At 43.1% G+C, this 16237-nt stretch overlaps 2 protein-coding genes across 2 annotated transcripts; both read left to right on the forward strand.

Annotated features, from left to right (window-relative positions):
- Positions 1 to 2774: 2774 nt before the first annotated feature.
- On the forward strand, positions 2775 to 9610 carry PGAM1 (phosphoglycerate mutase 1). Its single transcript, XM_075258018.1, has 4 exons — positions 2775 to 2992; positions 6349 to 6623; positions 7468 to 7648; positions 8303 to 9610. Exons 1-4 carry the CDS (start codon positions 2854 to 2856, stop codon positions 8470 to 8472), a joined length of 765 nt encoding a protein of 254 aa, XP_075114119.1. The 5' UTR covers positions 2775 to 2853; the 3' UTR covers positions 8473 to 9610.
- Positions 9611 to 11105: 1495 nt separating this feature from the next.
- On the forward strand, positions 11106 to 16164 carry EXOSC1 (exosome component 1). The gene is made up of 8 exons (XM_075258593.1): positions 11106 to 11259; positions 12186 to 12301; positions 12540 to 12614; positions 12880 to 12968; positions 13258 to 13291; positions 13455 to 13505; positions 13831 to 13915; positions 15487 to 16164. Exons 1-8 carry the CDS (start codon positions 11223 to 11225, stop codon positions 15594 to 15596), a joined length of 597 nt encoding a protein of 198 aa, XP_075114694.1. The 5' UTR covers positions 11106 to 11222; the 3' UTR covers positions 15597 to 16164.
- The last annotated feature ends 73 nt before the right edge of the window (positions 16165 to 16237 follow it).

Raw genomic sequence — 16237 nt, forward strand, 5'->3', positions numbered from 1 at the left:
CCCATAAAGGCAGATTATGTACTCCTGATCTCCCAATGGTCTCTTGAATTTTTTCTGGAGTGGTGATTTAGCGACATTATAAATCATTCTTTGTTCTAAAGTGTGTCCTCCTGTAACCGCAACAGCTCATCGTAACTATAATATCTGACAGACTCCTGTTGGACTTTCTCTACTTCAGGAGGAAGAGAAGAAAACATCTTATCTGATGACTGCAAAACACAGAGGGCGAGGAGATACATAGAGTTCTTTTTGTTTCAGTATTTTCAAACACGAAACCTTGTTTTCCTACTCATATAGAAAGCCTGTGAGTCCTGCTTCTCCCACCACTCATATATAAAGCCTGTGAGTCCTGCTCCCCCCATCACTCATATATAAAGCCTGTGAGTCCTGCTCCCCCCATCACTCATAGAGAGAGCCTGTGAGTCCTGCTTCCTCCACCACTCATATATAAAGCCTGTGAGTCCTGCTTCCCCCATCATTCATAGAGAAAGCCTGTGAGTCCTGCTCCCTCACCACTCATATAGAAAGCCTGTGAGTCCTGCTCCCTCCACCACTCATACATAAAGCCTGTGAGTCCTGCTTCCTCCACCACTCATATATAAAGCCTGTGAGTCCTGCTTCCCCCATCACTCATAGAGAAAGCCTGTGAGTCCTGCTCCCTCACCACTCATATAGAAAGCCTGTGAGTCCTGCTCCCTCCACCACTCATACATAAAGCCTGTGAGTCCTGCTTTCCCAGGACTCACAGGCTTTCTCTATGATCCCACAGTATATTAAATGGAGGCCTGGAAAACTAATGTGACCTAATAACAAACCTCAGTGGTGACCCGGGGTGCACAATGTCACCAGGAGTGCATCAGATGCTGCAAGGTGGCCCCAAGGTGTTGAGGGAATAAAATATAAAATATAAAATATATAAAATATAAAATATATATATAAAATAAAATATAAAAATGTTGTTTGTTTATTTATTTATTTTTTTTCATCTCCCCTGCATCTTCAGACCTCAGAGGATAATAATTTACCACAATACATGTTGCAGCGGCCATTTTAGTTAGTCCGAGATGAATTCCCAATACTTCGCTTTCATTAACACCCGAACAATTTGGAATTTTGGATCCTATTCGGCTTGTGACAAAGCGGTTCGCCCATCTCTAGTCATTAGAGATTATTATACAAGATTTGCAGCAGTAATAACCTCTAAAATTCAGACACATTATGACCGTGTAGTTGTCGCCTTTAAACTATTTTACCAAATATACATGTCCGCTGAATTCTCGGATGTGCGTGGTCCATGTTCTCCACAGACATCACGTGGTTTTATTGAATGGCTGATTCTTTTCACAGTGCCATAGACTTTAATAGTCATGATTATTCTGCATAATAGACCACAATAGAGCACGTCTCCAAATTTTTTACACAAACCAACAGTCTGGAGACTGTGCACGGAGAAAAACGGACATGTAGAGGCATACATTATGCAGTCGATCGCCTTTTATCTCCAATACAAGTCACAAGTAATATTCCAGCACTGCCGCCAAGCATCAGGTCTTTTCAGGAACCTGTATAGGAAATAACTGCAATAGGTCACACCTCAAAGAGTCAGCCATTTTGTGTAAGCCAAAGTAAGCTGGATGTAGCCCCTATGCCCCGGGCAGTGTATGGCCATAGCTGGATAAGGTGTCCCAGGCAGTCGACAGCTATTGTTTAGGATATCTTATCATCATACCATTGTTCACACTGTGAAAATCTTACAACAGTTTTTTTTAATTCTGCTTGTGGTAAAACATTATGGATTCAATTACATTGGCGCCATTTTTTACCACAGGCAAACAGACCCATCAAATGGTTCAGAATAACATGGCATTGGTGAGACAATGTGCAGCCCCCTAGTGGTGATAGATGTGAATAGTCAGTATGTCTGAGGTAACTCATGAGGTAAATTGGTCATTTATTAGTAATAGGTTTATTAGTAATAGGTTTATTAGTAATGGGTTGCTATTACTAATAAAGCACTATTTTGCCTCATGAATTACCGCAGACAGACTTACTATTCACATCTATCACTAATAAAGGACCATTTTACCTCATGAATTACCTCAGACTGACTGACTATTCACATCTATCACTAATAAAGGACCATTTTACCTCATGAATTACCTCAGACTGACTGACTATTCACATCTATCACTAATAAAGGACCAGTTTACCTCATGAATTACCTCAGACTGACTATTCATATCTATCACCACTAGGGGGCTGCACATTAAGAAAAAGCCTATTCATTAGTCACAGGAGGGCTATGCCAGATGATATATAAGACACCTCTCTCTCTGCCAGCTATCCCTTGAAGGTCACGTCGTCCTACCGCTGCTACGTGCTTTACGTGACCGACGAGACAAGCTCAGCCAACGCCCAGCAGCTTCCCAAAAGACACGTCGAGGTGCTATTGCAGCCATCTTTGTGTAGGGCAACCTTCCCATCTTTGTGCCCCACGTCATCAATGTCATCTTAGTTTACCCATAAGCGCGTCCTTTTAACTTCTTATTCAACGCCGATTAAGCTGAGACCTTCATACAACCATAACTCTCTTTCGTATTATTCCTATGATGACGTTTCCCAAAACAAATATGGCTAACAGAGTTTCCTGCCAGAGGTGCCAACAGCATTAGTGTACTGCGCGTGCGTTTGTTTCTACGCAGGCGCACTAAAGTCCACAGAGCACGGACGTGCTGTGGAGGTTCTGAGGTGACTGAAGTACGTCACGAATCCCCGCCCACCTCTTCCACAGTGAATACGCAGGCGCAGTCAGTGCTCAGTTCCGCAGTCTGACAGCCGGCGAGAGAAGAAGTCATGGCCGCTTACAAGATCGTCCTTATCCGTCATGGGGAGAGCACCTGGAACCAGGAGAACAGATTCTGCGGCTGGTTTGATGCTGACCTTAGTGAAACAGGAGCGGAAGAGGCCAAAAGGGGTGGCCAGGCTCTGAAAGGTAGTAGCCCTCTAAGTGGGTGGATGGGCAGATGAATGGGGCTGGTGATAAAGGAGCCCAGTTATCTGCACTTATGGGATAATTTTCTATTGCATTTACATCCTGTCTTTCTATAGTGCGCATGCTATACAAGGTTGGCACATTGTGTGTATTGTGTAGCCATGGTGCCTGGATCTCCATTGTAATATAATCCTGCAGGCAATAGATACTGTGACCTCTTATGTTATCCATAGTCCTATTGATTCCAATGACCTAGGCCTAGCAACAGTGATTGCCAATGTATCCGGGGTCTATTCAGTATAAGAGCATCCCTATTACCAAGGACACCGTCCTATAATGCACCAGCCATGATTGCATCCTCTGTATTGCAGCACCACAAGGTTTCCAGCGCTCTCATGTCATCCAGCTTTAGGGTGCATTCACACACGGCAGATTTTAGTTGCAATAAATGAGCCCTGTGTGAATTGGCGAGGTCTATGTCACCGTCTGGCTGGACTGATGTAACAGCGTCCTGGACCTGCAAGATGCTGTGAGGTCAGATCATTCAGCTGTAGTCAGATGTCACATGGATTGTGTTTCCTGACTCAAACATGACTGTGTGAATTGCTCCTTTAAAATAATTTTCTGGCACTGTGAGTGCTGCAGGCTCTCCAATAATTGCCAAGCGCAGCGCCATACATTGTATCGTGCCTGAGTTTGGTACTGCAGCTCGGTCTCATTCTTTGATCAGACCGTGTGACCATTGGAGGGGCCGCTTCAAACAGGTGGTCCCGGATATTGGTTCCCCCACGAATATTCAATCGATGACGCATCCTAAGCGTGGGCCATCGATTAGAGTCCCAGAAATCTGACCAATATTCGTGTAAGGAGATATCCACTATTATAGAGTTTGTATCTGCATTTCTCACTTCCATAGCAGCAGGACTACAATAATGGCAGCTGTATTAGACCTGTCACGTGATTGACAGCAGCATCACCCAGCGGACCTCATTGACTATACTGGGGTCCATTGCTGTGTCTCTTATTTTTACAAGTGTTGCCCTAGTTTGACTGAATCTGCAATAGAGGCTCCTAATGCAGATGTGACCAGAGCCCTACACGTGAGTGCAGCAGCAAACTCCTAGTACTCGATAGTAAATCCTAGTGATCGCTGGCCTGTGTGTAGCGGAGGATTTCTAGCTTACTCACTTCCTTTGCTAGTTGTGAAGTGACGTTCTGTCGTAATCTCCTTCTTATTTCCTCCATGTTATGAAAGTCGTGAAATTCTCCATCCCTTTATGTAGGGGGTGAAGAAAATGATTCATCGTCTTTCCTGGCATCGCTCATTGTAGAATATCTGCAGACATCTTGCCAGGGAATGAATCATCGCGTCACATACAAGTACAGGGGGAGTAAATGGTGCGATACTTGCTTTTTCATGTCACCCAGCTTTCCCATACCCAGATAAGTAGCCACACATTCCTATCCCACTGATAGGTAAAGTTGGCTTTTAGGATTCAGTGAAAGCTGGGTGACAACCTCAGTGATGGCTATAAAAATGACCATGTTGGTTATCCAGCTTTTCCAGAATCAGATATAACTAAGAAGCTGACCGCTCTATTAATAACATCTGGGCTACAGCTTGTTATCGCGGCGTAGTATGTGACAGCACAGATAAGGGCGACCACTGAACAGCTGCTCTTAAAATAGCGCACGCTTAGCTCTGCTGCATCCCTGCTGTGCCGTCCTCGCTTCTGTCGATGTTTGACCTTTGTCTTGTTTTCAGCCCTTTGCTCTGAGTGATTGAAAAACACCTTCCAGGGCCAAATGTGGGTGAACCTGAACTGTAAGGGGGGACCTGTAAGTGAAGGTGATGGGGGGGGGGGGGTTATGTGAAAGGGCAGGTATGCACAGCGATCATGGTAATTAACTGTTGTCATTATCACCTTGCATAAACAGATCCTTGAAGCATTATGGAAACCTGGCTGAAACTATGGGGCATAATGGAGAATTAGCATGCATTATGTATGGGCAGTTTTGTAAGGCCTCATGTACGTGGTCATATAAGCTTACACATCCGTAGTATGGACCTGTACGAGGTTCCAGGTGGTGTTGTATAGGGGCCGTGAACATGCACATCTGGATCCTAGAGGATAGGTCAGCAAATTAAATCAAAGCTAGGGGGTCACCCTATACGTCTCATATTAAAGGGAGGAGACACTAGATGTAAAAACAATCCTTCAGGTTAACAAGACTTACTGAATGTGACTCCTGCACCCAGCGGTAATGCATCTGGATTTTACACACTGAATTATGTCCACATGTTTTATTTTGACCTTGGGGCTAATGATCCGAACTTGAGCATCATAAATCCCTGTGATGTTTGGGCCGCTTGCCCTCTGGTCGGGATGGTGCTTTTGGCTGTAATTCAATCTGCAAAATCCACTTGCATCACGTCCGGGTTCGGGAAGTCAATGGGCAATAGGCATAAGAGAGAGAGGGGGTTTTCTGCAAATAACCTTGCTTGTTCTACAGATGAGAATTTCATGCAGTACAAGGTGCGTGGGCAAAAACACACTGCAGAATCTTGGTAATTTGCAGTAAAACTACATGCAGTCCTGTCCACGTGGCACACAAATGCAATGTGTACAGGCAGCTATATAAGAAATGATACACAGAGTTGGTCAGGTGACTTCTCTTGGCTTCCTTGCATCATTGTTGATGGCTTGTGGCCGTTTATCGCCTGTGCCCTGAAATCTTGATACCCAAGCACATGTGCAGCCAGCGCTTCTGTAAGATGGCTCTCCACTTTTCTGTCTAAGGCTTCTCTGTAGCTTGTCACATGCAGGACTAATGCCAGAGCTCATAACATCGCACACAAGCTTGGCCTTGTTCTGCCTAGCAAGCTGGGCCCTGCCGGAGTTATACATCTGGGGGTTTAGTCTAATGGACTCCATAATGACAAAAATCCTATGGGGAAACATGCTGGAAATTGTTCTGTTGGTTTAGTGTCATCAGTTTCTTGTGAAATGCAGGAAATGATGAAACGGTCACGATCATAGTGGAAACAAGAACACTGGGGAATCCTATCGTATCATGTCCTGACCTCTAGTGCATGATGGTTCAGAATATGTAATGTATGTAGAGAAAGATCCGCCATGTGGCATATTAATAGGCCCGATCTTCTGCTTTTCTACTTTTGACAACCTATTTTCACTGGGCATGACTTCCCTGCAAACGGAATACCCCTTTAAGACATCTGAACCAAACATCTATAGATCTGTAGAATATATATATATATATATATATATATATATATATATATATATATATATATATATATATTGCATTTATTTCATTGCTTTGGTACTTGACAGATGCCGGCTATCAGTTTGATATCTGCTATACCTCCGTGCTCAAGAGGGCCATTCGCACCTTGTGGCTGGCACTAGATGGCACTGACCAGATGTGGGTGAAGGTTGTGAGGACCTGGAGACTGAACGAGAGGCACTATGGTGGGCTGACCGGACTCAACAAAGCCGAGACAGCGGCCAAGCATGGAGAGGAGCAGGTGAAGATCTGGAGGAGATCATATGATATTCCTCCACCCACCATGGATGCCGACCATGACTATTATAGCATCATAAGCAAGGTAAGGGGTGGTTGTGTTATTCTTTATACTAAGCTAAAAAAAAAATGTACAACTTAAAGGGGTTTTCCAAGTAAACTGGAAAAGCCTGGAGGTCTATTGGTAGACTAAAATAACAAAAAAGAAAGTGTTGCTCACCTACCGCTAGTCCTCCATTCCGGCATTGTCCCATCCCATGTAGTCACTTGCCAGGCTGGACGTGAAACTGCTCTGGTGACCACTGCAGCCAAACCACTGGCCTTAGGGGTAAAATGTTGGGAGCCAAAGATGTCACAAGTATCCAACGTGACCAATGAGACCAGAGATTGGTCACCTGAAGTGCATGGGATGAAGCAGAGGACCGGATGCTGGAACAGAGGACTGAGGTTTGGCTAAGTATTGCTTTTGTTTTTTTATTCTATTTTAATCCCACTGCAGATACCCCCTGGGTTTCCAAACTTGCTGGGAAAATCCCTTTAATGTCAGGTTACAAGGCTGTAAAAGGACTTGCTATGCAAAACTATACAAAAGCAGTGAAAATGATGGAGGTATATAAATGCCGTGCACTAGAGCGTACTCTAATATAGCATTCAGAGGCAGAAACTTGGCCACCTACTAGATACACAGCAGCTGATCTGTTACAGTGTATGGAGTCTGGAGTCTAGAGAGTTGTCAGCACGCAGTCACCATACTAACCCAAAAGACATCTGCTCTATGCGGCCATATTGCTGGATTCTATCCATATGATGTAATGGCTACCTCTGTGCCTCTTGGCCTGGTATTCCGGTGTATTGATTTTTGCACAGTCTCTGCTTCCTCTGTTGTGCTGTGGCTCATTGATTATTCCTACTCTTCCCCCTAACCTCAGGATCGTCGCTATGCTGACTTGACAGAAGACCAGCTACCAAGCTGCGAGAGTCTCAAGGACACCATTGCTAGAGCCCTGCCATTTTGGAATGATGAAATCGTCCCAATGATCAAGGAGGGAAAGCGAGTCCTGATTGTAGCTCATGGAAACAGTCTTAGAGGAATTGTCAAGCATCTTGAAGGTATGTTTCCAACCTCTAACTTATGTCTATGCAAAAACACATGCAGGGTTGTATTGCATTTGGTACGCAGCACCTGGTCAGGAGTGATGCTGCTGCTTCAGGGAAATGTACATAGTGCAGACCCCTAAGTAACCAATATGCCATCCATATCTGTGGTGCGAACACCCCTTTGATCTCATGAGTAGCGGCCCTATGACTTTGATGCAGAGTCTTCTAGTGAACATCAAACATAGAGATGCAGCGATGGTTGTTTCAAGCAAATCCATAGAACTGCTTAGCTCAGAGCTTTCCCAAGCACGTAGCGGAGTAGTACATGCGGCTACAGAGGTTGGCTTAGCATTCTTTCAGCTGTGTGCACATGTATACAAAGAACAGGATATTGGCTACAGTGAAGATTCAGTAATATATGGTAAAGTCCATGAGAAAAAAGTTGCATTGCAGTTTTTGTTTTGGGATGTCTTGAAAATCCATAGCAAATCTCCGCAATCTCAAATCTAGTAAAGCAAAGTCTGAAACAGTTCGACAAGGCTGTAGTAGATCACCTTTATTATTGTGCCTGAAGCATAATATAACCACCACTCTATATGCTACTTTTTGTTATATTACGTTATCTGTTTTATTTAAAAAAAAATTATTTTATTTTGCCTTTTGTAGGCATGTCTGAGGAAGCCATTATGGAACTCAACCTCCCCACCGGTATCCCTATTGTGTATGAGCTTGATAAGAACCTGAAACCTATCAAACCCATGCAATTTCTAGGAGATGAAGAAACTGTGCGCAAAGCCATGGAGGCCGTGGCTGCTCAAGGAAAAGCCAAGAAGTAAATCGTCCTTCGCAGAAGACCGGCGTCATCCATCCCTTTTTTTTATTTTTAGTTTACTTTTAATGAAACACTTGACAGCTCGGGATTCTAAAATACAGCTGTATGTGTGATTGTGCACCCCTAGCCAACACTTGTGTCTCCAGTGCGTTGCCCTCTCGCCTTGAGGTGACTTTAGTGCGTTTCATTCCTCGCCATTGGTTATTTGTATAGTTAGACTTCTATGGTCACCGCACCACAGCTTGGAGTCCCGTCACACATCACGTAACACTCTGAGACCATTTGTGAGTCAGGTAGTTGTTCCTCTTTGTAGTCTTCTGTTTACAGTCGATCCCTGGTTGTATGATTTACTAGTCAGCGTAACTTTCTTACATTTCCAATAATCCTCCTCATCACTGTTCAGTTTGCAGTCACTCAATTCTCAGTATGAGCATCTCCGGACGTTTTGTATCAGAATTTGTGGCTGTTTCAGTCGCTGTCATTTCAGTCCCGGGTTTGCTGAGACATAGTTTGACATTAGGAGGGGTGGTTTTAACTGCCCCACAAATTTGGAAGAAGGACATGTCATCCATAGAGATAAGCCCTTGAGGTGCCCTCTACTGTCCAGTTTATGAAAAATGTGTTCTGCCATCTTTGGTGCTTTAAGGGACATTCCAATCTTTAATGTGGCTTGTCCTTGTCATATACAGTCACATTATAAGTCCAGTGTATGACTACTTTTAACGGTTGGAACCAGTATACAATGTCTAGTATCATTCCAGTTTGGCTCGGCACCAGTGCAGCTTTGTAATGGAGGACCAATCCTATTCTGCCACTATGGTAAAACGTTCCAGATACTGTCAGGGTCACCTGAGGTGTAATACTGTAGCTATTATCGGACACATGGCCTGTATTTTAGATTTCCTGTGACCTCCCCCCCTTAGTCACTTATATTAGCGGTTAAGTACATCACTATACTGTGGGTATATACTGTGCGTTGTACCTCTCTGCTTCCTGTCTCCGCTTTGGGTATTGGAGATCAATGCTCTTTACCCATCCTGTGCGGCCAGATCTTGGCACGTGTCTCATGGTGGTTACTTTTCCTTTTTTTGTAGAAATGTCTATTATTTAAACCATTACAGTAAAGGAGTGATGTGCAATTACATGGCTGGTCTGTGTCTTTACTTTATCAACAAATTCTTTACATTGGCATTGCTACTGATCTGGCCCGCTGGTCTACATCCATAGCTCCTGCTCTCTGCACTACATAACCCTGGGTCCTTTTTGGCTCAACATTGGCTTCAATAGATATATATATATATATATATATATATATATATATATATATATATATATATATATATATATATTGAACATTTCAATGATATGTTATGTGGCTGACTTAAGGGGGGGGGGGGGTTCTTGACTATCCTGCAGTTAAAGGAAGGTCAAGACGATATTGTTTTGAAGAAATCTCCAATTCATCCACAAAAGGTAACAAATTAGATCAAATCCAGCAGCCTGGAAAGCTATAAGGAAAAATATAAACCTAATTCTAAACCACCACGCCAAAAGTGAATAAAAAAACCCCCTGAGAAGCCTAGAACATCTACCAATTACATATTCAGCCCCATAAAAGCCTGGTACCACTTAAAGCAGTAAATGTGGTATAAAGGGTGCGGTAGATATTCTCCATCTTTATTTGTAGACTTCCTTCCAGCTACACCTATCTCAATGTCTCCTGTAAAGGTTCTGCACGGTCAATGGTTCATCCTCAAGACCATAATCTACCTCGGTCTACTCTTGTCATTGAGGGTGTAAAATTTATCTCCTACCCACAAGTCCCCCATTGATCACCAAATGTAGGTCCCTGTCGCCTTTCGACATGGAGTGTAAGTCAAGCCTGTGCGCTGCTACTCCATTGACTGTCTATGGGGCTGTCAGCTTGACCTACCGCATCAGTCAGATGGAGGGACAGGCCAAGATTGATAAGAGATACTATCTTACCACATGTAAGCAAAGAAATGGTTGTAAAAAGTTATCGTATAAGGACTTGCATATAAAGTCTGTCAAGTGAGCAATTTGCTTTATGCCAGTTTTCATAAAATATGAAAAAAAAAAAAAACTTTTCAAGTCTTCAGTAGGTGATACCTTTTTTAATGGCTAACTCATAATGATGACAGAATATGACGTTTCGAAGCTTCCTCTGAGCTCCTTCTTCAGATATATCTAAACCATAACCAGAGGAAGCTTCGAAACGTCATATTCTGTCATCATTATGAGTTAGCCATTAAAAAAGGTATCACCTACTGAAGACTTAAAGTTTTGTTTTTGTTTTTTTTCATATTTCATAACCACTGGCTAACACGGTACCAAAACAAACATTTTAGTTTTCATAAAATAAGAGGGGATTATCTACAAGAACACACTTAAGCCAAAATGACCAGCCTTTTTAAAGGGTTTGTCTATTTTCAAAGCAAAACCGGCCAGTAGTCTAGGTATACCAAATCTTATCCATAAACATATAAGAACACGTTTGTAATACACCAAAATGTATATTTCCTATAACAACAGTTATAATGGTTAGCCATACTTTATCACAAACTGTAGGTAATTTTTTCCCTCACTAAAGATGGCTGCTGGTGGACTAACCAGACTCTCAAAGCTGATTGGTTCGGCGGATTTACATTGCGACCAATAAGCAGCAGGCGTGTTACGATCACGTGGTATTACACCAGCCAATGGAAAAGTGACTTCCGGCGTATCACAGCTCACATGGTTGTGATGGCTCCTGCTCGGTGTTGTGTCCCCGGTGAGTACGGACACGTTATATGGTAGATTCCTCCGTTACCGGCTTCCTGCAGCAGGGTGTGATCAGGGAGGGAAGCTCGGAGCTCTGCAGCATAGTATACAGCTGTATATGGCCGTGCACAGGCTGCAGGCTGAGACTTGTAGTTCCACGGGTTCCTGCTGACCACATCACTGGCTGCAGGAATCACATTTGGTCACTTTGTATCTCTGCTTGCTGTCAGTGAATGGAAGTCTTATTGTAAATATTAGTTTGTAAATATCTCAAGTCTTAGTGTGTCTATCAATATATCTGTATATATCAATGTCTTACTGTGTATATAAAAATACATCTTGCTGTATATATCTCAAGTGTCCTTAATATGTATATATATATATATATATATATATATATATATATATATATATATATATATATATATATATATAGGTCACAGACACATTGATCGTAGCTCAGTCTCATTCAACTGTATGGGCTGAGCTGCAATACCAAGCACAGACACTATACATTGTACAGGGCTGTGCTTGCTCTCAGCATTCATGTGAACAATGCCGTTTCTTCAGCCAGCTGATTGACTCTCAGCCCCCTGCCAGTTACCGATCACAAGGATAGATCAATAATTTAATCTGATGTTCTTATGACACAGCAGAAGACAGAACCAAAATGATGCAGGTGTGAATGATCGCTTCCCTATCATTATGTACAATGCAGACTGCAATCTTTAATCATTTGATGTGTTGTACGGCCAAAGTCGCTATGTCACCCTAGCCTTACCTGTACGTACATTGGGATGCAACAACTTGCAATGTCACTAATTACTAAACCATATGCAGGAGTATGGCGTGGTGTAAGCGAGCCCTTGAGGTGTGTGATGTGGAATCTGCCAGTGTTCTCTATGCAGCTAGTGAATACATGTGCTTGTCTTCTAGGTGAGCGACTCTGCAGCTTGGAGGATTGTGTGCCAGGCTATGGGACCTACTGCAAACATGGCTACATCTTCTCTTCACTGTCTGGATATGTTGTGAAGAAGAGCAATAATGGCTTGGTAGGAGTTCTCACACACTATATGATGCTGTCATTTTGGGGGAGGAGACCCTCGGTCTGATCAGGACACTCAGTTGTAAAAAAGTGGTGTGAATATGGCTTGATCTTGCATTGGTATCCCCTGTGGCAGCAAATAATGCAATATATAATGGCTAGTCAGATACCCCCATTACAGGTTCATAAAGTAGTCCCCCCACCTCTACCCCGGGACTGTACTGACCATTACTCTCTTTATGCAGATGCCAGTGATCTCTGTAGTGAGAGATACAGACTCCCATCTTCTGCCTAATGTGGGCTCCATTGTAACATGTAAGGTGAGTAGTGCTGCTATACATATGTATATGTATTATGTATGTACTTGCACTTTGTAGCATTAATGTATCCCCCTCCCCCTTGTCCATGTCACTATAAGTGCCTATGAAGGGGTATTTCCTTGTGAGATCTTAACAAAGAGCAGCTCTCGCTTTGCCCGTCCTGACCTATCAAGGCATATCAGAGCATATAATGGCCAACACACTGAACAATACGTTCATTCATTTATTTTCCTTGTGTTTTTTTTTTTTTTGCTGTAAATTTCAGGTGATGAGTATTAACCCCAGGTTTGCTAAAGTCCAGATCATGTACATTGGCGTTACAGCACTCAAAAATACATTTAGAGGGACGATCAGGTAAGACGTCTGTAAGATTTTTATATGCACTAGTTCTGTTCATTGTTTCTATTCTGCTTTAGACAACCCTGTGTATGTCACATTAAAGGAGCCTGCACTTCTGTGTACTGAGGTTTAGCCGTCTATACCTAAAAGTGCAGAACTCCTGTAAGGCCACTTGGGTGGGTCCTCGCAGGATTTTTATAGCAGAAACCAGCCACAATTTTATGCATGATCTTATGCGTATATTCACCCTTTATGTAAGCTTGTCATGTCCTATTTCATACTCTGTTCTTATTTTCACCTATAGGAAAGAAGACATCCGAGCAACGGAGAAAGATAGGGTAATAACACAAACCTGTTCACTAAGCATGGAGTGCTGATATGTGATTACATGTGATCTCTGATGCTATCCTGCAGCGACTGGTTCCCTTTATATATTGGTCTATTTTCTATCTGTTCAGGTTAACCGTATTGACCTGTATAACTTATGTTTTTATTTTCCAGGTTGAAGTGTACAAAAGTTTTCGACCAGGAGATGTAGTTGTAGCGAAAGTCGTATCCTTTGTTAAAATTCACTTTTTATTTTCGTCAAGGACTACTCAATCTTAAAGGGGTCGATTGACCTTCCTGTACCTGGTGGAAATTTCATCACAGACTTGGTTGTTCTGACCTCTGACTAATATCCGTTGTACTTTATCCATGAAGCAAACATCTAACTCATTATTGTATGAATATTATTTGCTCTTGTTTTAATTGCCAAATCTTCTTGTTGATGGGCTGATAAGAGGCGCGGGGTGTTGTAAGTGTATGTAGCGGCATGAGATATAATCTCAGGGGAAATGTTATTAAAGGTGTCCTAGATTCCTTACATCACATCTAGATATCTTTAGGAGACGCTCAGTCCAATTATTTACTGACAACCGCAGAGAATGAGTTGGGAGTGGTGGTGGCGCATAGCGAAGCAGGTGAGTAATAAAGCTGTCTGCACAGATATCAGTTTCTAGGGCAGCAGCCATCTACTTAGAATCACTATAAAGCTGTGGACGTACTGTTTTTCCAATTTACTTAAAGGGGCTCTATCAGCAAAATCATGCTGCTAGAGCCCCACATATGCGTGAATAGCCTTTAAAAAGGCTATTCAGGCACCGTAAATGTTATATTAACCCCCGGTCCCGTTTTAAAATAAAACCCTAAAAAAGAATGTGATCTACATACCGAACATGCACGCTGGGCGGGCATTCAGGGTGTGTCTTCTTCTTCATCCACGCCTCTTCTTTCTCCGATGTCCTAAGGTCCCGTCCTCCTCCGGCGCTCGCGAGCGGACACTGATATAAAAAAAATGGCCTGGGCGCATGCGCAGTAGCATGCGGCTTCTACTACGGCTACTGCACATGCACCCAGGCCATTTTTTTTATATCAGTGTCCGCTCGCGAGCGCCGGAGGAAGACGGGACCGGAGGACATCGGAGGAAGAAGAGGCGTGGATGAAGAAGAAGACACACCCTGAATGCCCGCCCACAGTGCACGTTCGGTAAGTAGAGCACATTCTTTTTTAGGGTTTTATTTTAAAACGGGACCGGGGGTTAATATAACATTTACAGTGCCTGAATAGCCTTTTTAAAGGCTATTCACGCATATGTGGGGCTCTAGCAGCATGATTTTGCTGATAGAGCCCCTTTAAAGGGATTCTACCATTAAAAAAACATTTTTTTTTTTCTAGATAACACGTCGGAATAGAAAGGCTATTCGTCTCCTACCTTTAGAAGTGATCTCCACCGCGCCGTTCGTTAGAAATACCGTTTTTTACCGGTATGCTAATTAGTTCTCTGGCAGCGATGGGGGTGGGCCCCAGCGCTGGAAATGCGATGGGGGCGTCCCCACTGCTGCTCGAAAACTGGCTCCAGCGACGCCTCTATCTTCTGCTGGATCCTCCCCTTCCTTCGTCTTTTTTCAGCGTCACGTCGGACGCCTATGAAGTTGGCTCCTGCCAGTGGGACACTAGTAGAGCCGACTGTGCATGCGCAGCCATAGTTCCGAGGCCGTAATTGCGCACATGCGCAGTCGGCTTTACTAGTGTCAGAGCCGACAGAGGTGACGCCGCCGAAGAAAGAAGGGGAGGATCCAGCAGAAGATAGAGGCGGCGCAGGATCCTGTTCTCGGGCAGCGGGGTGGACGCCCTCATCGCATCTTCAGCGCTGGGGCCCGCCCCATTGCTGCCAGATAACTAATTTACATACCGGTAAAAACCGGTATTTCTAAGGAACGGCGCGGCGGAGATCCCATCTATAGGTAAGAGACGAATAGCCTTTCTAAAGGCTATTCCGACGTGTTAGCCACAGAAAAAAGGTTTTTAATGGTAGAATCCCTTTAACATGTACAGCATATGCCAATAGGGACAGTATATCCATGGGTCCCCTTCACCTAATGGAAGCCACATAAGGGTAAAAATGTTCTTTTCGCCTCTGTTGGGTTGGAATATCTCTAAAGGGAATGTCAATATGGTTTTATGATTAAATACATATGTCTTATTTTCCCAGGGGCCACCATGGTTCCTATCAGCTGGTGTGAGATGCAGTGCCCGAAGACTCACATGAAGGAGCCACGGAAGGTGGCACGGGTGCAGCCAGAGTTTCTACAGACAAAATAATAAATCATTGCTCCTCTACTCTTGTATTTACTGATTTATACAGTTACAGGATGTTCGCCACTGTGTGGTTCCATCTAAGCAAGTTGTGTTTTGTTTTTTTTCCCCCTACTTGATGTCTTCTTACCTATGGACATAAAACCCATCTTTCTACCTGCTATTCAATATGACTAATGGTTAGAATTGCACAGATGACTGGTCAGCAACTCCTTTCCTTGGGTTACAGACAGCTCAATATAGATCAGCCATCTTTTTTAATTAAAGTAGGAAAGTGGTATCAAGATCTGCAATACATTTGGTTATTTAAGGATAACTATATACAGTGAATAGTCTTATGTTTGTTTTTTTTTTACACTTTTATTGTGTAGTGCAGACATGAAAGAGCTAGAGATCTCATCACCGACATTGGTGGCATGTCACTTTCATATGTCTGATCCGTGGGGGGTCTGAATGCTGTGATCACACAAGTTATTTCAGATGCCAGCCCATTATAGCCATGGTTGGCCTCCTTTTTTTTTCCCATTGCTTTTTGGTAATGCCATATGTGAATACTATCTCTATATACAGTATGTTACTACAGTGTGTCTTTCCATTGTAAATTTTATTAAAATGTCTGATGTACAGAAATATTTTGTTGAGCTACT

The sequence above is a fragment of the Leptodactylus fuscus genome, chromosome 10 (genome assembly GCF_031893055.1).
Source record: "Leptodactylus fuscus isolate aLepFus1 chromosome 10, aLepFus1.hap2, whole genome shotgun sequence".
Taxonomy (NCBI): Eukaryota; Metazoa; Chordata; class Amphibia; order Anura; family Leptodactylidae; genus Leptodactylus; species Leptodactylus fuscus.

What these genes read in the sequence shown, in the direction of transcription:
- EXOSC1 (XM_075258593.1), top strand. Translation starts at nt 11,223, where the DNA reads ATGGTTGTGATGGCTCCTGCTCGGTGTTGTGTCCCCG. An exon ending in GAGCAACGGAGAAAGATAGG is followed by an intron (nt 13,292 to 13,454) that starts GTAATAACACAA and finishes TTTATTTTCCAG; the next exon opens with GTTGAAGTGTACAAAAGTTT. An exon ending in GGTGGCGCATAGCGAAGCAG is followed by an intron (nt 13,916 to 15,486) that starts GTGAGTAATAAA and finishes TTATTTTCCCAG; the next exon opens with GGGCCACCATGGTTCCTATC.
- PGAM1 (XM_075258018.1), top strand. Translation starts at nt 2,854, where the DNA reads ATGGCCGCTTACAAGATCGTCCTTATCCGTCATGGGGAGAGCACCTGG. An exon ending in GGGTGGCCAGGCTCTGAAAG is followed by an intron (nt 2,993 to 6,348) that starts GTAGTAGCCCTC and finishes GGTACTTGACAG; the next exon opens with ATGCCGGCTATCAGTTTGAT. An exon ending in ATTATAGCATCATAAGCAAG is followed by an intron (nt 6,624 to 7,467) that starts GTAAGGGGTGGT and finishes CCCTAACCTCAG; the next exon opens with GATCGTCGCTATGCTGACTT.